At 41.2% G+C, this 25252-nt stretch overlaps 1 protein-coding gene across 1 annotated transcript in view; it reads left to right on the top strand.

Annotated features, from left to right (window-relative positions):
• LOC127000987 (dynein axonemal intermediate chain 2-like) overlaps positions 1 to 20853 on the top strand; it is a 48914-nt gene extending 28061 nt beyond the window's left edge. Inside the window, exons 7-12 of the mRNA XM_050865161.1 lie at positions 912 to 1122; positions 2438 to 2595; positions 9629 to 9748; positions 19235 to 19384; positions 19923 to 20171; positions 20824 to 20853. Of these exons, the coding sequence (XP_050721118.1) occupies positions 912 to 1122; positions 2438 to 2595; positions 9629 to 9748; positions 19235 to 19384; positions 19923 to 20171; positions 20824 to 20853 (918 nt within the window). The remainder of the gene's footprint in view (positions 1 to 911; positions 1123 to 2437; positions 2596 to 9628; positions 9749 to 19234; positions 19385 to 19922; positions 20172 to 20823) is intronic.
• Positions 20854 to 25252: the final 4399 nt, after the last annotated feature.

The raw sequence follows: 25252 nt of genomic DNA, 5'->3' as shown, positions 1-25252 counted from the left end.
CATTCTTTCTTCCCTTCATTCACTTCTTGTTTCTTATATTCCTTTTCTCTCTTTTTTTTTTAACGTTTTCTCTCTCCCCCTTTTTTCCTTCCTTCCTGTTCTAACCTTTTAATATAACTCCGATTCTGTCTTCCTTGTCTCCTTCCTTCATTTCTTTCTTCCCTTCCTTCACTTCTTGTTCCTTATTTTCCTTTTTTTCACCTTTTTTCTCCCTTTTTTCCTTCCTTCTGTTCTAATCTTCCTTCATTCTGCCTTCATCCTTTCATTCGTCAACCCTTTCCTTCCTTTTTTCCCTTTTCCTTCCTTCCCTTCGTTACCCATTCTCTTTCCCTTTCAATTTCCCTCCCTCCTTGTTTCCTCTTCCCTACTCTTCGCATCCTAACACTCCTTTCCTTAGTAGTAGTAGTAGTAGTAGTAGTAGTAGTAGTAGTAGTAGTAGTAGTAGTAGTAGTAGTAGAAGTAGTCTAGATCTTCTGTTACTTTCCTGTCTGTCTGTCTATCTGTTTGTCTGTCTGTATCTCAATGGAAAAGGATATTTGAGGGTAACATCCGTATAATATGGAGAGAGAGAGAGAGAGAGAGAGAGAGAGAGAGAGAGAGAGAGAGAGAGAGGCTAGGGTGCATATAACCGAATTTTGTGGGGAGACTGAAGAAAAGAGACCCTAAATACGACAACAACAATAAACGCTCTCTCTCTCTCTCTCTCTCTCTCTCTCTCTCTCTCTCTCTCTCTCGCTCTCTCTCTCTCTCTCTCTCTTTGTCTTCTGTAATTACCTTTCCTCCCCTCTCTCTCTTATTCCTTTCCTCACCTAATATATCTCCTCCTCACCCTTTCATTCCCTTCAACCCTTCTGTTCATCTCCTTCCCTCTCTCTCTATATATCCATCTATCACCCTCTATCTATCCCCAGGTTCTTTGGTGGGACACGAGAAAGTTAAGTCAACCCACCGATCAACTAGTCCTGGACCCAGCTCGCGAGGACCCACCAAGCCACGCGCGGGCCCTTAGTGCAACGGCGTTAGAGTACGAACCAACCATGCCTACGAAGCTGATGGTAGCCACGGAGCAGGGGCAGGTTGTGGCGTGTAACCGGAGAGCCCGAAGCCCGCCCGATCGAATTAGTGAGTGCAGTGTTGTTGCCTTTGGTGGTCGCAGTAGTGGTGATGGTGTTGGTGATGGAAGGATAGTGAGAGAGGGAAAGAAAGATAGATAGATAGAGAAATATAGAGATGATTTGAGTTTTGCGAGGATAGGTTTGTGGTATGTGTGTGTGAGAGAGAGAGAGAGAGAGAGAGAATGATTGTGTTGGGAGAAGAGAGAGGTTTTTGGCAGTGTTGGTATTAGTGTTGACATGAAAGAGGGTAAGATAGATAGATAGATATATAGATAGAGAAATAAAGAGATGATTTCAGATTTGCGATGATAGGTTTGTGGTATAAGTGATGAGAGAGAGACAGAGAGAGAAAGAGATGATTGTGTTGGGAGAAGAGAGTTTTTTAGTGTTGGTATTAGTGTTAATATGAGAGAGGGAAAGAAAGATAGATAGATAGAGAAATAAAGAGATGATTTGAGATTTGCGATGATAGGTTTGTGGTATAAATGATGAGAGATAGAAAAAGAAAGAGATGATTGTGTTGGGAGAAGAGAGGTGTTTTGTAGTGTTGGTATTAGTGTTGATATGAGAGTAATAAAGAGAGACAGAAACAGAGAGATGGTTTGTGTTTTGAGAGGATAGGTTTGTGGTATAAGTGATGAGAGAGAGATAGAGAAAGAGAGAGATGATTGTGTTGGGAGAAGAGAGGTATTTTGTAGTGTTTGTATTAGTGTTGATATGAAAGAGAGCAAGAAAGTGAGACAGAAACAGAGAGATGGTTTGTGTTTTGAGAGGTTAGGTTTGTGGTATAAGTGATGAGAGAGAGAGAGAGAGAGAAAGAGAGAGATGATTGTGTTGGGAGAAAAGAGGATTTTGGTAGAGTTGGTATTAGTGTTGATATGAAAGAGGGTAAGAAAGATAGACATATAGAGAGAGAAATAAAGAGATGATTTATGTTGGGAGAGGAAAGGATGAAAGAGGGTAAGAAAGATAGACAGATAGAGAGATAAATAAAGAGATGATTTATGTTGGGAGAGGAAAGGTTTGTGATAGTGTTAGTATAAATCTCTGTCTTTCACCATTTTTCTTTTCGTCTTCTTTCTTTCTTTGTCTTACTTTCATTCGGCTCTTGTGTTTTCCCTTTCTTCTTCTTCTTTTCTTTTCCTCCTTCTTCCCTTTTTATTTCTCCCACTTTTTTTCTTTCTTTCCAATTTTCTTTCTCTTTCCTTTTTTCACTTTCTTTCATCATCAGTCTTTCTTTCTCCATTTCTTTCCCCGTCTGTCTGTATAATCAGTCAGTCAGTCAGTCAGTCAGTTAATCAACCTTCCATCTTCCCCTACAGGTCTCATATACAACGCCCACATCTCGCCTATTTACGCTATCCAACGGAACCCATTTTTCCTCAAGAACTTTATGACCGTGGGCGACTGGACGATCAAGCTATGGGCGGAGGATTTTAAAGAGTCGCCTATACTGTGGACCAAGCCAGCCCCCGCACAGGTAAGCTTGGCCAGGTGGTTGATTAGGCAGTTTGGTGGTTAAGTGGTTGATGGGTTAAGTTAGCTAGGAAGGTTGTTACGAGGAGGAAAAAGAAAGAAGTTCAAGTAAAATGGATGAAAATGAAAGGAAATACAAGAACAAGGTGGTTGATTAGGTAGTTTGGTTGTTAAGTGGTGGATGTTGGGTTAAGTTGGCTGGGAAGGTTGTTAAGAGGAGGAAGAGGAAAGAAGTTCAAGTAAAATGGATAAAATTATAGGAAATACAAAAAAAGTGGTTAATTAGGTAGTTTGGTTGTTAAGTGGTGGATGTTGGGTTAAGTTAGCTGGGAAGGTTGTTAAGAGGAGGCAAAAGAAAGAAGTTCTAGTAAAAAGGATAAAAATGATAGGAAATACAAAAAAGGTGGTTAATTAGGTAGTTTGGTTGTTAAGTGGTGGATGCTGGGTTAAGTTAGTTGGGAAGGTTGTAAAGAGGAAGATAAGGAAAGACAGGCAAGGAGTAAAAGTAAAAGGGAAATAAGAAAAAAGTTAGGTTAGGTGGTTAAGACATATGTGAGGTGATCTTCGAGTCGAGTTTTGGGGCCTTGTGTCTTATTTCTTCCTTTCTCTCTTTTTTTCTTACTTTTTTCTTTCGTCCTTCTCTCACCTTCACTTCTCTCTTTCTTTCCCTTCTTTTTTTCTTTTCGTCTACTTTCTTTCTTTCTTTGTCTTACTTTCTTTCGGTTCTTGTGTTTTTCCCTTCCTTCTTCCTTCTTCCCTTTTTATTTCTTCCACTTTCTTTTTTTTTCCATTTCTCTTTCTCTTTCCTTTTTTCTTTCATTTTCTTTCATCATCATTTAACATAATCACTCGGTCAGTCAGTTAGTCAGTCAATTAGTCCTTCCTTCCGCCAGTCAGTCAGCCAGCCAGCCAGCCAGCCAGCCAGATAGTCAGTCAGTCAGTCAGTCCGTAAATCAGTCAGTCAGTCAATCAGTCAGTCAGTAAATCAGTCAGTCCGTAAATCGCTCAGTCAGTCAATCAGTCAGTCAGTCAATCGCCCCCAAAACAGACACACGCTACTTCGAAAAAAAAACTTAAGTCACTTCTCATTTCAAGAGAGTCAATCTGATGCAGACGTTGAGAAGTTTTCGGAAATATTAATTAATCTGCAAACAGGTGAGTCCGCGCCCGAGCCAGGAATGTTTTATCACCTGGCTGACTGATTGAGAAGGGAAGTTAACCATTCCAATTAATCTTTCTAAGAGTTTTCTTGCTATGAGAGAGAGAGAGAGAGAGAGAGAGAGAGAATGTAAAAATTCCTGTAAAATGCATAAAAAATCTTGTAAAATGCATAAAAAATCTAAGCTCAACAATATATATACAAAAGAAAAAAAAAACTTCCTGAAATACATAAACAAAACATCCCCCCCTCTCTCTCTCTCTCTCTCTCTCTCTCTCTCTCTCTCTCTCTCTCTCTCTCTCTCTCTCTCTAACACCCCCTTAAAATCGATACAAAAAATGCCCCCTAAAGAAAAATAGGTTCCTTTATTTACCTCCGAGTTCAATGGAAACACAGGTGAGAAGAAGTAAGAATAGGTTGATTAGTAGCGCGTGAGTGGGTTAATTAATTAGTCTCAGGTGTAGTAGGTCTAGGTGTTATTTTCTTCCCCGAATTTCCCTTTGTGACAAGTTTCCAGCGAGGGGACGACAATTACTTGATTAAATCTTGTTCACAACTCGATTTAATCTCCGTAAAGCGCATCACGGGAATTAGCAAAAGAAACTGGAAATTGGATAATGGAGTCGTGGAATCAGTAACTCCAATGAGATATGAGGTCAGTAAGTCACTCCACAAATAGGTATGTTGATGGCTTGTCAGTCAGTGAAGCAATTCAGTCATTCTTTCAACCAGTCAGTCATTCTTTCAACCAACCTGTCATTCTTTCAACCAGTCAGTCATTTTTTCAACCAGTCAGTCATTCTTTCAACCAGTCAGTCATTCTTTCAACCAGTCAGTCATTTTTTTCAACCAACCAGTCATTCTTTCAACCAACCAATCATTCTTTCAACCAGTCAATCATTCTTTCAACCAGTCAATCATTCTTTCAACCAGTCAGTCATTCTTTCAACCACTCAGTCATTCTTTCAACCAGCCAGTCATTCTTTCAACCAGTCAATCATTCTTTCAACCAGTCAGTCATTCTTTCAACCAGTCAGTCATTCTTTCAACCAGTCAGTCATTCTTTCAACCACTCAGTCATTCTTTCAACCAGTCAGTCATTCTTTCAACCAGTCAGTCATTCTTTCAACCAGCCAGTCATACTTTCAACCAGTCAGTCATTCTTTCAACCAGTCAGTCATTCTTTCAACCAGTCAGTCATTCTTTCAACCAGCCAGTCATTTTTTCAACCAGTCAGTCATTCTTTCAACCAACCAGTCATTCTTTCAACCAGTCAGTCATTCTTTCAACCAGTCAATCATTCTTTCAACCACTCAAGTCATTCTTTCAGTCAGTCAGCAGATTCTCGTAACTCATTCCTGTTTCAGCCAGTCAGTAAATCAGTCACCACAACGTTTCAATTAGTCATTCTTCCAACCAGTCACTAGATTCTCGTAACTCATTCTCATTTCAGACAATCAGGAAACTCTAAACTCACACACTCTATGAACAAGTAAACAAGCACGTAAACAATTATCACTTTCGTCAGCACAATCGTTCACTTAAAAGCAGGGTTGGCATTAAAAAAAAAAGCCAGTTTTTTATTTTTTATTTTACAGAAAATTTAGTTTATATCCTACTGATAAATAAGGTCCATATATGTACATGAAAAAAAAAAAAAGTAAAATCCATAAAGATCTTCCAAAAAAAAATAATAATAAATAAATAAATAAATAAATAAATAACATCAAGTTTTTTTTTTCTTCTTAATCTTATTTGCTTGTGTTCTAGTTTTTGCTTTGACACACCTGACACATCATCACACAACCACCACGCCACGACACAAGCCAAACCATACTCGGATGCTCCACATTACACCCAGCCAGACAATACATCGCCGCTATAGCAAATCGTTTCGCACACCACCACTTCGTACACATGAAAAACTAGTGTTTTCTATTTCATCAACCTTTTCCATTAAGAATAAGTCAGGGCTCAATCTTATACTTGCCAATGCCACACAGTTTGCGATAATGATGTTACTGAAATCGACACAGCATTCCGAAATTACTGTATCAGTAAAGACAGTGGCCACAAAGGAACCAACCTGCCAAAAAGCAGCAACACCAATCTCCAGTTCACCGTTCATCAGTGTTACCAAATCGTCAGGACGAAAATGTGCTAGACGTGCTGTGAAAATATGCTAACTCTACCCAAAATGTGCTAAATATAATAACAAATTATGCTAAAATTATGCTGACGCATTATTAGATAAACATAATAAACCGAGATATATTAAAACAACAATGCATGTTACTTAATATACTTTAATGGAAACACAGGCGTTCACGACTGTCGAGTGGTGCGAGCCCGACCACACCTCGCGCTTCTCTTCCTGTCCAGTACGCGTACAGTACGTACAAGTCAGTGGGCGGCCAGGCCCATAACCCTAACGACCCGTGGGGAGCGCGTATCCCCTGACAGACCCTTGGCGTACCCCAGGTCAAAAAACCCTGGTCTAAGTGATAACACACACACACACACACACACACACACAGGAAACAGCACTATTTTCTTCTCTCTGACTCTTAACTATAATTTATACTAAATATATATTAGGGTGATTACTAACCGCACCAGGGTGCCCCGCTAAGCACAACAATTAAACAGTGTGATCCTCTCACTCACGACAAGGAGAGACTGAGGAACTGAGGAGTGCTGAGTGACCGGTAGTCAAGCCTCACCCGTTCGTTTCCTGTACAGTACAAGTTATCAACTTGTATCAACAGGACCTAAACAAGTGTCTATCCTTCAGATAACACTTCACACCTATTGCTTTACTCTTAACTACTTTTTAATTGCTTATTTAAATTGATTAAACATATAAATACGAGGAATAAACAAAAAATAATACCCCCCCCTAAAAAAGTTTTTTTTTTAAACCGGGTTTTTTCCAACCCTGGTACAGGTGGGTCAGATTAGCCGCAGGAAAGCCATCAACACACACAGGTAAGTCGGCAACAGGTGGCTTTCACGACTCGGGTATTTTCCCCAGGCAATTAATTAGGTCGGGTTGGGGAGAACAACTAAAAGCCTCCCGGTAATTACCTTTCCCTTCTCTCCTCCTCTCGCGTTTAATCTTGCGGTGAAGCCTTTGATTCGCTTCTCACCTCGTTTATCACTTCCTCCTTCATCCCTTTCATTCGCTTTATCTCTCCCATGAGCCGACTTTTCTTCTCCATGTATTGCTTCTTATGCTTGCACACCTCCTTCATTCCTTTCTTTCTTTAATTGTTTAATTTTCCTTTCTTCTTTCTTTTTCTTCTTTCCTTCCCTCCTTCCACCTTTCCTTTCTTTCTTTCTTTCCTTCTTCCTTTCTCTTTTTTATTTCTTTCTTCCTTCCTTTCTTTTTTCTTTCTTTCTTCTTTCCTTCCCTCCTTCCTTTCTTTCTTTCTTTCCTTCTTCCTTTCTTTCTTTATATATTTATTTCTTCCTTTCTTTTTTTTTCTTTCCTTTTTCCTTTTATTTATCACTCATTCTCTCTTCTATCGCCTCTTTCGCTTCCGCAATCTTCCTTCCTTTCTTTCTTTCCTTTTTCCTCTAATTATCACTAACCTTTCTTCTGTCGCCTTCTTTCTCCCCTATTTATCACCCCATCTCTATTCCATTTCATTCGCTTCACTCCATTCGCAAACATTCTCTTCTTCATTTATCACCCATCTCTCTTTCTCTCTCTCTTCCTATCATCGTATTTCCTTTTCCTCCTTTCCTTCGCTTACGTCTTTCCTTCTTATCACCTCCTTTCTTTATCTCCCTTTTATTCTCTCTATCTCTCCCATGAGCCTTGTTATTCTCTTTCTATCGTCTCATTCGCTTCCACTCTCTTCTTTTTTTCTCTCCTTCCTCTTATTTATTTCTCTATCTCTTATCCACTTCATTCGCTTCATTCCATCTGCAAACCTTCCCTTCTTCTTCATTTATCACCCATCTCTCTTTCTCTCTTCCCATCATCGTATTTTCTCTTCCTCCTTCCTTCCTTCTCTTCCTTCTCTTCTATCACTTCTTTTCTCTTCCCCGCGCACTTAAAGCATACCCTTATCTTTCCCCTTATCCTCAAAACCCTTATCCTTCCCCCTCATCCTTCTCAACACTACATAATATGCTTTCCAATCTCATCCATCATTGTACTTTAAACCCCTTCATAAAGCATCTAATCCCCTTTCCATACCTCTCAACTCTCAGGTCTTGATAATCCTCCTCCTCCTCTCTTTGTTACTCATCACTCCTGTTCTTTCCTCAAACCCTCATTATCCTCATTGCATCCATCACACTAATCTATAATCTATACTTTAATGGCTAATCTATACATGATAAGCCCGCATATGCACTCTCTCTTAAGCTGCTCCCACACTGGGGTTGGTAACGCGCTTCATGAGTCGGACTTTCGAGGGGGAAGGGGGGGGAAACTCCCAAACGGGCGAGGCGACCGTCTGAGTCAGACGTCAGTGGACGTTGTACGGTTCCTTCCCTCGGGGTAATACAGGGAATCCCTTTATCCCTCTCTTCTCTCCCTGTCCCCGGTATAAAAGAGAGCGCAGAGCGATGAAGTGGCCCATAACCCACCCTCATTTCAACCTACAGGTAAGCAGCTTTCCGTTGCCCAGTGATTTAACGCCCTCCAACACCCATCCCAGTGAAGCATTCCTCCCCTTCTCCCCAGTGCATCATCCCCCCCCCCCCCTGTCCCCCGGCTTACCATACTGATTAATATCTTAGGGGCGAGTAATTACCCTTTGCCCCCCAAGCCGCCCTCGAACATTTCAACCGGCTGGTGACGACAGTGCGACACAATCGTCTCGTCCACACACACACACACACACACTCGCACACACCACCCAAACTCCCTCCTACCCCAATTAATGTTCAACATGTAATCGTTCTCTCGTAGTTCTTGTGAGCGAACCGTAGGTCCTCCAAGGTCATGTCGTGTAGATTGTAAGTTCTAGGGCAATCTAGGCTATTAACATGCAGTGTTTCTCTCGTATCCCCTTGTGAGCGGACCGTTGGCCCTCTGAGGTTATGCCGTATAGATTGTAAACTCCTCTAGGCCATCTTCACTGTATGGAAACAACTGAGCGCGGGACTCGCCAGTCCCGCCAAATGCCCCTCGGCTAGGTTCTCGGTGAGTCCCGCATAGCTCCGCCCATTTTACCATATATGGGAGTTGAGGCGATCGAGTAGCGTGATGACGCGCTTGAAAAGTCCTAGTGTGGGAGCAGCTTAACACCTCTTGTAAAGTTTATCTCCTTCCCTCGTCCCTCTTCTTCCTGGAGCGCTGAAACCTATCTCAATCGTCCTCGTTCTTACTAAAAATATCTTAAACAACGGTACCTCGAAATCGTCTCCTATCCTCTCTCTATCTCAGTGAATCATCTCCAGCTCTTCTTTTCGCCCTCACAGTTACGAGTAGCGGGCTTTTTTTATTGTTTCCTTTTTTTGTGTGCCCTTGTGGTGTCTCCTTTGCTGTAAAAAAAAAAATACTCGCTCTTCTCACCCACATTCTAGCTTCCCTTCATTGATCTGACACTCTTCTCTTCTTTCCTTCTTCCCTCCCTTACGAGTTTCACATTTTTAATTACTCTCGTTCCTCACCCACATTCTAGCTCTCCTTCTTTGGTCTGACAGTCTTCTTCTCTCCTCTTCTTCCCTTCTTCGCTCCCTAATGAGTTTCACATTTTTTATTACTATTGCTTCTCACTCATATTCTAGCTTCCCTTTGCTCTGACACTCTTCTTCTCTCCTCTTCTTCCCTTCTTCGCTTTTATGCCATCGAAACCCTCCTCTATCCTTCCCCTCTTCTCAGTGAACAATCTCTATCTCCCTTTTTCCGCCCTCACAGCTACGTAGCGGCTGCTGGAGCGCCTCTCGATCTTCTGTTCTGTTCACGGCTCGCTTGGACGGTGCTCTCGACGCCTGGGACCTCCTCACCTCCTGGACCACCCCCGCCTCAACGTGCCAGGTATGTGTGTGTGTGTGTGTGTGTGTGTGTTGGGGTGGGGTTGGTTATGTTGGATTTTACCTGTGTTTGTCTGGTTTTGGTTCAGTATTTGTTTTTCTGGGTGTATTTGTGTGTGTGTGCTTGGGTATGTTAAATCTCCACCGCCTTTTTTTTTTTTTTTACATCAGAGGACACGGCTCAAGGGCAATAAAAAGAGTACATCAAAAAGGCCCGCTGCTCGCCGCTCCTATAAAAGAGTAAAGAGTAGCGAAAAGAGTGTTATTTGTTTTATAATTATTTTTTTGTGTGTGTGGTTGTGTGAGTGCTGGTGTGTGTCTGGGTGAGCTTAGTTATGTTGGGGTTCACTTTTTTTATTGGTGTGTGTGTGTGTGTGTGTCCTTGACCTAATCTTGTCTCTTTTCTGAACTTTTAATCAACTTTCGCAACTTTTAATAACTTTCTTTATTAATTTTTCTTCTTTCTACTCCCCCTCCTCCTACGATAATTATTCATCTCTCTCTCTCTCTCTCTCTCTCTCTCTCTCTCTCTCTCTCTCTCTCTCTCTCTCTCTCTCTCTCTCTCTCTCTCTCTCTCTCTCTCTCTCTCTCTCTCTCTCTCAGCAGGTCCTATCATTATATAACCACTATCATCATCACAACATTTTCAATCAGTCCCCCTCTAAAAAACATGTGATGAAGGTTCCCGTAACAGAAAACTTGTCAGTCTAATCTCTATAACAAGCCTCTGTACGTAGCCTCATTTCCACCACTCATATCAATTCTACCTCCTTCCCTCGCTCTTCTTTCTCACGCTTCTTCCTCATCCTTCGTCATTCTCTCCCTCGCCTTATCTCTACATTCCCCCTCTCTCTCTCTCTCTCTCTCTCTCTCTCTCTCTCTCTCTCTCTCTCTCTCTCTCTCTCTCTCTCTCTCTCTCTCTCTCTCTCTAAGCAATTAAGTGCTATCATTGTTCTCCCTGCTATACCTCTACATTCTCAATAAGTCTCCCTCTAAAGAACATGTGATGAAAGTCCCTGTAACAGAAAACCCTATTCATCCCCAACTAAGCTAATTTGCGGCCAAGCCCATTAGTAGTACGCAATGTGGCCAAGTAACCGAGTTCATTGCTGTGGCCGGGAAAAGAAGTGTGAAAAAAATGGGTGAAAAGGAAGGGAGACCAAAGTAAAATAAGTGTATAGTTATGGTGATGGGTTTTGAGATATATGGAAAGAATAGAAAGGGATATTATTATGGGCCTTTTTTTTGTTGTTGTGTGTCTTGCGGACAGAAAAGAGGTGAAAAAATAACAAAAAGAGGGGGAAACAAAAGCAATACATATATATATATATATATATATATATATATATATATATATATATATATATATATATATATATATATATATATATATATATATATATATTTTTTTTTTTTTTACAGCAGAGGAGTCAGTTCAAGGGCATGTAAAAAGGTAACAAATTTAAAAAAAAAAGCCCGCTACTCATTACTCCTAAAAAGAGTTAGAGGAGTGGCCGAAAGAAAGGTCAATTTCGGGAGGATAGGTGTCCTGATACCCTCCTCTTGAAAGAGTTCAAGTCGTAGGCAGGAGGAAATACAGATGAAGGAAGATTGTTCCAGAGTTTACCAGCGTGAGGGATGAAAGAGTGAAGATGCTGGTTAACTTTTGCGTAAGGGATTTGGACAATAAAGGGATGAGCTTGAGTAGAAAGTCGTGTGTGGCGAGGCCGCGGGAGGGGGGGAGGCATGCAGTTAGCAAGTTCAGAAGAGCAGTCAGCATGAAAATATCGATAGAAGATAGAAAGGCAACATGGCGGCGAAATTTATGAGGTAGAAGACTATCAGTAAGAGGAGGAGAGCTGATGAAACGAAGAGCCTTAGACTCCACTCTGTCCAGGAGAGCCGTGTGAGTGGAGCCCCCCACATATGAGATGCATACTCCATGCGGTTATGGTGATGGGTTTTGGAATATATAGAAAGAAAGAAAGAAAAGGGAATATTATTATGGGGATGCTTTATGCTTTTCTGCTTTGTTGTGTTGTGTCCAGAAAAAAAAGGTGAAAATAATTAGCAAAAAGGGGGAAACAAAAGTAAATTAATGTATAGTTATGATGGGTTTTGGAATATATGGAAAGAGTGAAAAAGGAATACTATTGAGACGCTTTTTATTGTTGTTGTTGTTGTGTGTCGTGGCAAAAAAAAAGGTGAAAAATAAATAGCAGAAAGGGGGAACAAAAGTAAAATAAATGTATATAGTTATGGTGATGGGTTTTGGAATATATGGAAAAGAAAAAGAAAGAAGAATATTATTATGGGACTGTGTGTGTGTGTGTGTGTGTGTGTGTGTGTGTGTGTGTGTGTGTGTGTGTGTGTGTGTTAGTTTGTTTGGTAATGAAAAGAATCTCCCTCGCAATTACAGAAAGGCAAACAGATAATCGTAATAAATTTGACGAGAAGGGGAAAATGAATAATTATTGGCAGATAAAACAGAAAAAAAGGAAAGAAAAAAGAAAAAAAAGAAAAGAGCGAGTTAATAGTCTTTCTTCTTCTTCTTCTTCTTCATTAACTACTTCTTCTACCAACTAACCTACCTACCCATCTACCTAACTACCCAAATAAAAAAAGTTAAAATAAAAAATAATTAAAAATGTAAAAAATAAATAAATAAAGAATAGATAAACTAAATAAATAAATAAAAGTGAAATAAAGGAAAGAAAAAAAGAGCGAGTAAATATGAAAAACAATAAACAAACAAAATAATAAACGATTCAGAGGCGAGTGGACCAAAAAAAAAAAAAGAACCCATTAGTTAAGAATATACAAAGAGGGAGGGAGGAAAAAATGGAGGGAGAAGGAGAGGGAAGGAAGGAAAAACTGAGGACAAATGAGATGATATGGAGGAAAAGGGACAAAATGTGATGATAAAAAAGAAGAGGAGGAGGAGGAGGAGGGGAGAGAAAGAGGTAAAACAAGAGGAAAGAGAAAGAGGGGAGTGAGCAAAAGGAGGGAATAACACACACACACACACACACACACACACACACACACACACACACACACACACACACACTAGGGACTCGGTTAATTAGCAACCTTCGATTCTATGTATAACCCTACCCCCCTTTCTCTCTCTCTCTCTCTCTCTCTCTCTCTCTCTCTCTCTCTCTCTCTCTCTCTCTCTCTCTCTCTCTCTCTCAATACTCTCTCTTCACCTTCTTTTCCTTCGCCTACCTTTCCTTCTCTCTCTCTCTCTCTCTCTCTCTCTCTCTCTCTCTCTCTCTCTCTCTCTCTCTCTCTCTCTCTCTCTCTCTCTCTCTCTCTCTCTCTCTCTCTCTCTCTCTTTTTCCCTCCTCTCTCGTCCCTCCTAAACATTTTATCTCTCCCCTTTTTCTTGTCACCTCTGTTTCTCTTTTTTTTTCCAGAATTCTCAACCTTCCACATTAGTTCAATTATCAGTCTTTTTCTCTCCTTCTTCTTTCCTCTTTTTCTCTCTTACTCCTCTTAATTAATTTGTCTTTCACCAGGTAACGAATTTTTAATAACCTTCCTAATTGATTTTATTTCCCATCCTCGTCATTATGTCCTTCGAGTCCTATTTTAATTCATCTTTTTTTCATCTTTCTTCGTACTCTATTTCTTCGTTCTGCCATTTCTCTTTTTTGGTGCTATTTCTTAATTTTCTTTCCTTTTCTCGTTTTTCTCCTTCTTTCTTCTTTTATTCCTTTTCTACTTCTCTTCCCATTCGTCTTTTTTAATACCACATCTCGCATTTTTTTCTTGTTCCTCTCCTTCCTCTCCTTCTGGTTAGCCTTCCCTCCTTTCCTTTCTACCTTCCTCTATTCCTGTTTTCTTTCTCATTATCATCGTCATTCCTTCTCTCTCTTCTCCATTTATCTTGTTTTCCTCTTTCCTCCTTTCAAACAGATTCTTCTTATTCCCTTCCATTCCCTTTTCCTCCCTCTCCTGGTTATCCTTCCCTCCTTATCTTCCTCCTTTATCTCTTTTCTTCCTCATTATCAAAGTTATTCCTTCTCTCTCTTCTCCACTTATCTTATTCCCCCTTTTCCTCCTTTTTTCCCCCTTCAAACAGATTCTCCTTATTCCCTTCCATTCCCTTTTCCTCCCTCTCCTTGTTATCCTTCTCTCCTCACCTTCTTCTTTTCTTCCTCATTATCAAAGTTATTCCTTCTCTCTCTTCTCTACTTATCTTATTCCTCCCGTTCCTCCTCTTTTTTTTCCCCCTTTCAAACAGATTCTTCTAATTCCCTTCCATCCCCTTATTATTTTCTCATTCCATCCCTTTCATTCAATTTTTCTTATCTTTCTTTTCAATTTTTACCTTTCCTTCCTTTTGTAATGTCTTCCTTTCCTTTGTAATGTCACTCTCCTTCTTTTCATTATTTCCAGTTGCTCCATTTCGTATTGACTTACTCTTCGTTTCCCTTTCTTTTTCTTTTCTTTTTCCTTCCCTTCCTTTAGTAGTATTTCTTTCTTCACGTCCCTTTCTAATATAATTCTTTCCTTCTCTCCATTTTTTTCTTCAGTTATTCCATTTTATATCAACTTGCCTTCTTTTTCTTTCTTTCCTTTCCTTTTAATATGTCTTCCTTTCCTTCCTGTTTCTTTTTTCCTTTTTTCCATTATTCCATTTCAGACTAACTTGCCCTATTTTTCTTTTATTTTCTCTTTCCTTTCCTTTTAACATTTCCTCCTTTCCTTCCTGTTTCCTTTTTCCCTTTCTCCATTAGTCCACATCATATCTACTCAGTTTTTTTTTTCGTTTCTTATTTACCTGTTCTCATTAGTAGCATCACCTGGCCACTTTTAATCAACTCTCAGCCTACCTGTAATCACCCACACCTTCCCATACCTGTCCACCTGTCTACTCACCCTGATTAGATAGCTTAACACACAATTAAATCATCTCCTACACCTTTTCATTACCTACCTACCTACCTTTTCTAATTTTCCCTCCTTTGCCTCTTCCATAATTTATTCCCCTCTTTCTTCTCCCCTACCCTTCTTCCCCTCCCTTTTCCTCTCGTCTTCTTTTTTTTTTCAATTCTCTTCCTTTCTTCATTTTCCTCCTCCATATTTTCTTTCCCCTCTTTCTTTTTCTTCTTCTTTCTTATTCTCCTTTTCTCTCGGCTATCTGTCCCTCTCATCTAATTTTCTTCCTTTTTTTCTTCGTTTCCCTTTCCTAATTATCTCTTCCAAATTTTCTTCCCCCTCCTTTTTCTTTCTTTCTTTCCCTCCTTTTCTTTCCCTACCTTTCTTTCCCTCTCGTCTCTTTCTCTTTCTTTTTTCCCTTCTCTTTTTTTCCTCATTTGCCTCCTCCATATTTTCTTTCCCCTTTTTCTTCTCACTTTTCTTTTTCTTTCTTTCTTTCTTACCCTCCTTTTCCAGTGCCTATGTTTCCCTCTCGTCTTTCTTTCTTTTTTTCCCTTCTCTTCCTTTCCTCATTTCCCTCCTCCATATTTTCTTTACCCTTTTACTCACTTTTCTTTTTCTTTCTTTCTTTCTTACCCTCCTTATCCTTTCCCTACCTTTCCCTCTCGTCATTTTCTCTTTATTTTTTTCCCTCCTCTACTTCTCGTTATTTCCCTCTTCCATAATTTTTCCCCTCTTTCTTCTCACCTTTCTTATCCTCCTTTTCCTTCGGCTATCTTTCCCTCTCGTCTCATTCTCTTTCTTTCTTTCCCTTCTCTTCCTTTCCTCATTTCCCTTTCCCCTTCTTTCTTTTCACTTTTATTTCCTTTTTTTCCCGGAATCTTCAACCTTTCACGTTAGCTCAAGTGGGAGTCTTTTTTTTTTCTCTTGTTCCACTTTCTATATTTTCCACTATTGTTTTTACGTTCGTCGAGTTTTATTTTAATTATTTTTTTCTCATCTTTCTGCTTTACTCTACTTTCTCCTTCTTCCAATTTCACTTTTATTGTTTTCTGCCATTTCCTTATTTGCATTCCTTTTCTTCTTCTTCTTTTTCTTCTTCTTCTTCTTCTTCCTCCTCCTTCATATTCATCTACTTCTACCTACCTTTCCAATCTTCGTTCCTCCCTTCCTCTTTGTTTTCGTCCTTCCTTCTTATTAAATTCTCTCTCTCTCTCTCTCTCTCTCTCTCTCTCTCTCTCTCTCTCTCTCTCTCTCTCTCTCTCTCTCTCTCTCTCTCTCTCTCTCTCTCTCTCTCTCTCTCTCTCTCTCTCTCTCTCTCTCTTCTCCATTTCCCTTATCCTTTCATTCGCTTTTCTATTTTTTTCCCTTCCATTCTCTTCATATTATTATCTCATTCATTTTAATTACTCCTTCCATTCTACTTCCTTTTCCTATTCTATTCCCCTATTCCATTATTTTCCGTTCATTTCATTTCTCATTCAATTATAATTAATTATTGTTTATATTTTCCCCCATTTTTTTCCCCTTCCATTTCATTAGTATTACCTACCTATCTATCTCCTTTCCCTTTCTCCATTAATCCACAACATATCTACTCACTTTTTTTTTCTTATTTACCTTTTCTCGCCTTAGTAGCCTCACCACCTCCTATTACTTTGGTCATTATGTTTCTCGAGTTCAATTTCAATTCATCTTTTTGTTCCACAGTTCTGCTTACTAACTTACTTCCTGCTTCTTCCAATTCCACTTTTCTACTCTTTTCTGGGATTTCCTCATTTGGACTCCCTTTCTTCCTCTTCCTCCTCCTCCTCCTCCTCCTCCTCCTCCTCGTCCATCTTCATCTTCTTCTTTATCTACCTAATCACCTACCTAGTTCTGCTCACTGCTTTACTTCCTGCTTCTTCAAATTCAACTTTTCTTTCCTTTTTTGGCATTTCCTCATTTGGACTCCCTTTCTTCCTCCTCCTCCTCCTCCTCCTCGTCCATCTTCATCTTCTTTATCTACCTAATCACCTACCTAGTTCTGCTCACTGCTTTACTTCCTGCTTCTTCAAATTCAACTTTTTTGTTCGTTTCTGGCATTTCCTCATTTGGACGCCCTTTCTTCCTCCTCCTCCTCCTCCTCCTCCTCGTCCATCTTTATCTTCTTTATCTACCTACTCACCTACTTATCTCGCACACCTGACTACCTGCCTACCTGTCTTTATTGCATACCTCGACGCACCTGATATGAGCTACGTGTTCACATCAAGGTGAAGGCAAGAGACTGTAAAGAGGTGTGAAAATAACGCGGAGGTAGAAAATTCCCATAACACGCTACCTCCTCCCTCCCCTCCTCCTTCAAACGTACAAATAAACACACAAAAAAAATATTAGGTTTCCTTCGGGTATCTTTCCCTCTCATCTCTTTCTCTTTCTTTTTTCTTCCTTTCCTTTTTCCTCATTTTCTCTTCAATAATTTATTCTCCCTCTTTATTTCCCTTTCTCTCTTACTTTCTTACCCTCCTTTTCCTTCGGCTATCTTTCCCTCTCATCTCATTCTCTTCCTTTTTTCTTCGTTTCCTTTTTCCTCATTTTCTCTTCAATATTTTCTTCTCCCTCTTTCTTTCCCTTTCTCTCTTACTTTCTTACCCTCCTTTTCCTTCGGCTATCTTTCCCTCTCATCTCATTCTCTTCCTTTTTTCTTCCTTTCCTTTTTCCTCATTTTCTCTTCAATATTTTCTTCTCCCTCTTTCTTTCCCTTTCTCTCTTACTTTCTTACCCTCCTTTTCCTTCGGCTATCTTTCTCTTTCGTATCTTTCTCTTTCTTTTATTTTTCTTTCTCTTCCTTTTCTCATATCCCGCCTCCATATTTTCCTTCCCCTTTTTCTTCTCACTTTTCATTTTCTTTCTTTCTTTCTTACCCTCTTTTTCCATTGCCTATGTTTCCCTCTCGTCTTTCTTTTTTCCCCTTCTCTTCCTTTCCCCATGTTGACTGATTTTTAAAGTTGAAAATAATAAATAAAAGATACCAAAAAGTTACTGAGTGATTGATGTTGAAGTTGTAAGTTATAAAATGTGGTAAAGCGTTAACCAAAGAGATAATAAATGATTGCTAATATAGTTGCAGGTAAATATACTTACTCACTTTAAAGATCAAGGTGAAAATATTAATTGATTTTATATATACAGGTATAGATATTATTTTATAGGCAGGTAGATATCCTGAATGATTTAATACACAGGTAAAAATATCAATTACTTTTAGATACAGGTAAAACATTAGATTGATTTTATAGGTAGAAGTAAAGTTCATACAGGTAAAAACAGTGATTAACCTTCGATACAGGTAAATATACTGATTAATTTTACAGCTACAGATTCTGGACGTGTCATGCTACCTGTGTCCTTCCTTACTTAATTTTAGCGTTCCAAGTAATCGAAATCAGTTCTAAAGGTGTGTCAGTCTACCTATATCTACCTGTGTCCTTCCTTACTTAATTTTAGCGTTCCAAGTAATCGAAATCAATTCTAAAGGTGTGTCAGTCTACCTGTATCTACATGTGTTATGCTACCTGTGACCTTAAATTTTAGTAGAGTAAGGAAAACGATGAATAAAAAAGATAAATTGGAATTGAACTCGAGGAACATAATGATTGTGGGAGGAAGGTAGGTACATAGGTAGTTTGAGGGATTTTTTTTTTACAACAAAGGAGACAGCTCAAGGGCACAAAAAAAGGAAAACAATAATAAAAAAGCCCGCTACTCACTGCTCCTAAAAAAAATGTCCAAATCAGTTCCAGAAGTGTCTACCTGTGTAATAAAAAAGACCCGCTACTCACTGCTCCTAAAAAAAATGTCCAAATCAGTTCCAGAAGCGTCTACCTGTGTAATAAAAAAGCCCGCTACTCACTGCCCCTAAAAAAATGTCCAAATCAGTTCCAGAAGTGTCTACCTGTGTAATAAAAATGCCCGCTACTCACTGCTCCTAAAAAAGATGTCCAAATCAGTTCCAAAAGTGTCTACCTGTGTAATAAAAAAGACCCGCTACTCACTGCTCCTAAAAAAATGTCCAAATCAGTTCCAGAAGTGTCTACCTGTGTAATAAAAAAGCCCGCTACTCACTGCCCCTAAAAAAAATGTCCAAATCAGTTCCAGAAGTGTCTACCTGTGTAATAAAAAAGCCCGCTACTCACTGCTCCTAAAAAGATGTCCGAATCAGTTCCAGAAGCGTCAACCTGTGTCTACCTGTATCTTGGACTCGAGAAACATAGGTTGGTGTTATATGACACTCTCGCTTCTCACATCAACTATTTCTAAAGGTCAAAGAGGGGGTCAGTCGGGTTCTAACGAGTGTTTCTTTAGTTTCACGGTACAGAAGAAAGGTCAAACTAACACCATGGTCATACAACTACTCCTGGAAATGGATACAACTCCTACGCAAGCCTTGTCAAATATGTGTTCTTGGGCGACGGAATGTCTTATGATACGACCCATAATGACGACAGCGGGATTAATGGAGGTAGATAGGTAGGTAGGTAGGTAGGTAGGTAGAAGGAAATATTAGAGTTCCAGAAATGTGTTACTCTATCCGTGTCTTACCTTCCCTTGCCTTCAGGTGGTGGACGAGGGCGTGGAGGTGGTGGTGACGCACGAGGGGGGGCGGCTGCTGGGGGCGGGGAGCCAGCTGGGCACTCTCTCCCTCCTGCACGTACCGCCGAGACTCGTGCAGCCCTCTGACAAACATGAGAAACTCGCCTTTACTGCTGTGAGTCTTGATGTTGGGGTGGGTGGGAGGAGGGGATGGGAGGGGAGGAGAGGTGGAGGGAAGAGGAAGGGGACAGGGAAGGGAGGGGAGAGGAGGGAAGAGTAGGAGAGGCGGAAGGAAGGGGAAGGGGATAGATAGAAGGGAAAGGAGGGGAGGAAAGGGATGGGGAGGAAGGTTTGAGTAGGGAAAGGAGAGAAGGTTAGGGTTTAAAGGTGGAGGTATTGTGTGTGTGTGTGTGTGTGTGTGTGTGTGTGTGTGTGTGTGTGTGTGTGTGTGTGTGTGTGTGTGTGTGTGTGTTACAAGAAGTATGTGGCTGTTTGTTTTCATCTCACTAACTTCTCATTTCCTCTAATTCTCTTGCTAACTCTCCTCCTCCTCCTCCTCCTCCTCTTCCTCTTCCTCTTCCAGCCTTTACTCTATATACACTCTTCCTTACTACTACTACTACTACTACTACTACTACCACCACCACCACCACCACCACTACTGCTACTACTACTACTACTACTACTACAACAATTACTTTTTCTCTCCACAGATCTTGGAGAGAGAAACGAGGCGGGAGAGAGTGCTGGAGGCAAGACACAAGGAGCAGAGACTGAGAGACAGAGTGAAAGGCGGAGGCGGGAGGGCGGCAGCAGCGGCGGCGGCGGCGGCGGTGGCGGTGTCGGGAGGAGCGGGTGGAGGAGGAGGTGGAGGAGGAGGCGGGCAGAAGGATGAGGAGCCTGATACACCTGTCGACCCAATTAAGGAAGCGGAGGAAGAATATTATCGCCAGGTAGCACAGGTAAGAAATATTTGTTGTTACTATTATTATTATTATTATTATTATTATTATTATTATTATTATTATTATTATTATTATTATTACTAGGGAGGAAGAAAGGGAGGGAAGGACGGAATGGGGAAAGGGAGAAAAAAATATAAAGTGAAAAGAAATAAAAAAATAAGACAGAGGAAGAAAATGGAAATATTAAAAGAAGGGGAAATGAAGGAAGTGAGGGAAGGGAAGGAAGGAAGGAAGGAAGGAAGGAAGGAAGGGAGAGAAAGAAGGGAGAACAAAATAGTGAAAAAAAAAGATAAGAAAGGAAAAAGGAGACACAATCAGAAACAGGATAAAAAATAAGGGAGGGAGAGAAAGGAGGAAGAATGACCCAGGTAAAGAAAAAAAGGAAGAAAGAAGAGCAAATATTGAAAACGATGGAGAAAGGAGGGAGGGATGGAGGGAGTGAGGGAAGGAGGGGTAAAGGAAGGAAGAAAAAAAGTAGGAAGGCAGGGAGGTGGGGAGGGAGGAAGAGGGGGAGGGGCGTATGAAAAGACGACGAAATGGATAGGAAGAAGGCACTGGGTATGTAAAAAGGGAGGGAGGGAGGGAAGGAGGGAACGGTATGCGGGTGAAGTGTTTTCACCTCATGGAACTAGACGTCCCTGCCCTGCAGTCTCTCTGGTCACCCTTGGACAAGGTGTAATACCTGATCTGTCTCCCGTGCCAGAGTCACGGTGAAGCCTCTGGCCAGCACCAGTGGTGGATTGGACTGCAGGCAGAGGATCTCTTTATGAGACAATGGCTGGAGTTTCAGGGTCCTAGTCAGCTGGACCGTGCCTAATTATTTAGGCCTGCGGTGTAGAGGAGTGTGGCGACCTCTACAATAAAAAGCCTCCCTGGGAACCAGTTGTCGGTGTGAGCTCCCCGTCCCTCCCCTCTATCGACGGTACTGCCATCCCTATTCTGCATAACAGCTGGTTCTTGTTTTTCTCCTGAAAGAGATGTCTTCCGTGGGCCATTTGAGGTTGTACCTCCTGGCTTCTAGGTGGAGTTTCTGAGGGTTTTTCTTATACTCAAGGAATATTTCAGCTTTTTGGTCTCTCAGGAAGGGCGTCTGATACTCTCTAGAGTTGGTGGAGAACACTGGTGACAAGTGCCACTGGCCAGGCCTCGAAAGAGTCGCAGAGTTGGGTTAGACGTTTCGGAAAGTGGGAACGAATCGCTGGTTCCTCTCCTCCCTTCCCTCTGTGTGACTACGCCGGCCCCGTTCTATGGGACAAAACTTCGAGGACAATAGCTGAAAAGCGCCGGGTTGTGAAAGTCTCTCTCGTGACCGAGGGTCAGGACAAGCGATTGGTCTTTGAGGCGTTTTCAAGACTCTGTGGGAGCGAACTCCCAGAGGAATGACTAGGGAGAAGAAATCGAGCCATACGGAAAAAAGAGAAAACAGAAGTTTAGAAGGAAAGCAGAAGGGAAAGGGAGGGTGGAGTAGATATGATCGAGAGTTTAATATTTAATGAAGGACATTCAAGAGGTTTTGTTGGTAGTTTTTTTGGTAGAACTGCGGTATGACGAGTAAACTGGATAAAACTGGATTCATTCAGATTCAGCAGGAAAAAATTGGTTATTGGTTTACAAGGGTGTGGTGATGTGTGAATAAATTTATGATCATGTGTGGTGAGTGCCAACACAATTGTTCAAAAAAAGATAGGCAATTCATGGACGAGATTGGAGGGTGGGGTTAGATACACGGGAGAGACTTAGGCTCATTGCCTCGTACAGGGCGCCTGGCCCTCTCTTGCAGACTCCTGCGTTCTTATGTTCTTATGTTCTTATGTTGGAGGCATCTAACACAGCAGTATCTAATTTCCATGCACAATTTTTATCCAACTCAATTTATGGTCACACTAAGTTATTTCGAAAGCGCTTTTAATAATATTTGCCCAAACTGTAAAATATTTGCCCAAACTGTAAACTCGCTTAAATATCTAACAATGTCTTCGAACCTTAAGTGTGACGTCTGTCCTGGACGATTTGCAGCTCATTTCTTCCAGCTGAGTAAAACTTGCCGCCTCTGCGTTCAAAGATTACAACTTCAGAAGGCTGTGACTGAATGGAAAATCAAACATAATGATCTTGAAAAGAAATTCGAAGCCCTTCAGGAATTTGTTTCAAATAATGTGGCAGTGACTCCACCATCGATGGTGGAGAGGCCCTCCACCGAGACTGTGCCCTCTCCAGACGAATCTCCTGCTTCACGGGAGGACGTGTTACCTGCCTCACAGGTTGACTCCCAGCCTGCCTCACAGGTTAACCCCCAGCCTGCCTCACAGGCTAACCCCCAGCCTGCCTCACAGGCTAACCCCCAGCCTGCCTCACAGGCTAACCCCCAGCCTGCCTCACAGGTTAACCCCCAGCCTGCCTCACAGGCTAACCCCCTGCCTGCCTCACAGGACAACCGACAGCCTGTCTCACAGGACAACCGCCAGCATGCATCACAGGACAACCGCCATCCTGCCTCACAGGCTGACCTCCAGCCTGCTTCACTAGCTAACCCCCAGCCTGCTTCACAGACTAACTCCCAGCCTGCCTCACAGGACACCTTCCAGCCTGCCCCACTTAACGCTTCTCTTCCTGCATCACAGGATGTCGGGTTCCAATCTGTAAGGAATGGAGCCAAACCGAAGCAGGCAACCAAGAATTCACTGACCCCCACTACCTTCAATAGGTTCCAGGTGCTGGCAGACACCGTGGAGGATGAGTTTGAGACTCGCCTAGTTGGGGACTCCATGGTGCGTGGCCAGCTGGTTGAGTTCTGTGGTCGTTCATCAAACGGCCGCAGAAAACGTTACTGCTATCCAGGTGCCAGACTGGACGACATCACCGCAGCGTGCGATGATGTCACGAGAAATGCCGACCGAAACACCCTCTTTGTCATTCACGCGGGGACGAATGACGTAAAGACAACCCGTTCTGAGGAACTGCTTGAGAAATACCGCCGCATGATTAAGCAGTATAAACGTAAAACGGATGCCAGTAACATCATAATCTCAGGAATCCTCCCGAGGGTCGGTGCCGAATCTAGCTTTTACAGTAAGGCCTTCAGCACAAACAACAGACTTCAATCCCTTTACTCACAAGAAAACGTCCAGTTCGCTAACTTGTGGAACAGTTTTTACTACGATTCAGACTTGTTCCTTGCTGATGGCATTCACTTAAACCCTGTTGGAGCAGCCCGTTTCGGGAGGCTGCTCTGTGACCAAGTGGCTCTTCGAAAGCCAAAAAACGCGGAGGCGAGAACACCAGCAGCTCCACCGTAAGGGAACACTCAACCCGCAAAACCCCCGACTCGAATCACATTAAACCTTGCTATGTAAACGCTCGTAGCCTACGTAACAAATTTGAAGACTTAAGAGTCCTCGCAGCTACAAATCATTATCACATCATCGGAGTCACAGAATCTTGGATAGACACTTCAAATAGAGATTTCATTGCGGAATATAGATTACCGGGTTATACCAGAGAGAACAGATACGGTGGAGGCGTTATCTATTATATCCACAACTCTCTCCATCCAGTAGCCGTGAAAACAAATATTATAACCAATGTAGACACGGTCTTCATTGAAATTAAAAATAAATCTCGTAAAACAGTAATTGGACTTATCTACAGACCGCCAAGGCAGACTCTTGATATCGACCACGCATTAAGTGAATTATTATTAGAAACAAGTAGCAGTTGCGAGGCAGTAATTGTTGGGGACTTTAACTTGCCAGTGAAAAGATGGGGTGAACCGTTGAACCGTCATACAGGGCTCGACCTGTACACAAATTTACTAGAAAGTGATTTACATCAACACGTTCAAGAACCGACTCGGGAAAATAATATACTTGACCTTATCTTTTTAACGACAGCTGATCTCGTTAACGAAGCAAATGTTGGTCCAATTTTTAGTTCTAGCGATCACCGAACAATCACATTCTGCATCAATATGAACGAAAGTAAAGCAACTCCTAGTAAAGAAAAGGTGCCTGATTATCAGAGAGCGAATTTCGTAAGGCTCCGATCAATTCTAAATAATTCTGACTGGACAGAAATCTCGGCGGAATCAGATATTGATAAATCTTGGGGGGCCTTCACCACAATATTGAACAATGCCATAAGCATATGCGTACCCTGTCGTAACAGACGTTCAGCTTCTAAGAACAAACCCAAATGGTGGAATAACGAAATTCAAAATAGCCCATCTCTTAAAAAACGCGTATACAGTAGATACATATCAACCCAGAGTGGGACTGACAAACTAGAGTTGGACAGAATTCGCCGCGAAACCAAGAAATTAATAAAAAGAAGCAAGAAAAATCTTGAAGAATATATAGCGGAAACGAGTAAATCTAATCCTAAAGAATTTTTCAGCTATGTAAATAATAAAAAGTCACTCACTTGTGGTATCGGACCGCTTGCTAATGAAAATGGTAACCACACGAACGATGAAAATGAAATGGCTACAATCCTAAATAACTTTTTCGCATCCGTATTTACCGACGAAGATTGTTTATCACCTCAACCGCCGGAGGTTAGAAGGACCGAAAAGATGTTAAGTGGCGTGCTCATCGTAGAAAGTGACATTTTACGCACAACTGAAAAGATTAAAGTAAGCAAAGCTCCTGGTCCAGACAAAATTACCCCTTGGGTCTTAAAAGAAATCAAACATCAAATTTGTAAACCGCTCTCCATCATATTCAATAAATCTTTAACAGCTGGAAAAGTTCCATCGGAATGGAAACTTGCAAATGTCACACCAATTTTCAAAAAGGGGGACAAGTCTCATCCAGGAAATATCGACCAATTAGCCTGACATCGATTGTTTGTAAGTTAATGGAGACTATCATTCGCGACAATATGGTGAAATTCTTCGAAGAAAATAATATGATAAATAATTCGCAACATGGCTTCCGTGGTAAACGTTCGTGTTTAACTAACTTACTTGAACTTTTTCATTATATTTTTGAGGTGTTCGATGAAAGTAGATCAGCAGATATCATATACTATCTGGATTTTCAAAAGGCATTTGATAAGGTCCCCAACCAACGATTGCTCAG

This window comes from Eriocheir sinensis, chromosome 19, assembly GCF_024679095.1.
Source record: "Eriocheir sinensis breed Jianghai 21 chromosome 19, ASM2467909v1, whole genome shotgun sequence".
Classification (NCBI taxonomy): domain Eukaryota; kingdom Metazoa; phylum Arthropoda; class Malacostraca; order Decapoda; family Varunidae; genus Eriocheir; species Eriocheir sinensis.
This window is presented reverse-complemented; position numbering and strand designations above follow the sequence as displayed.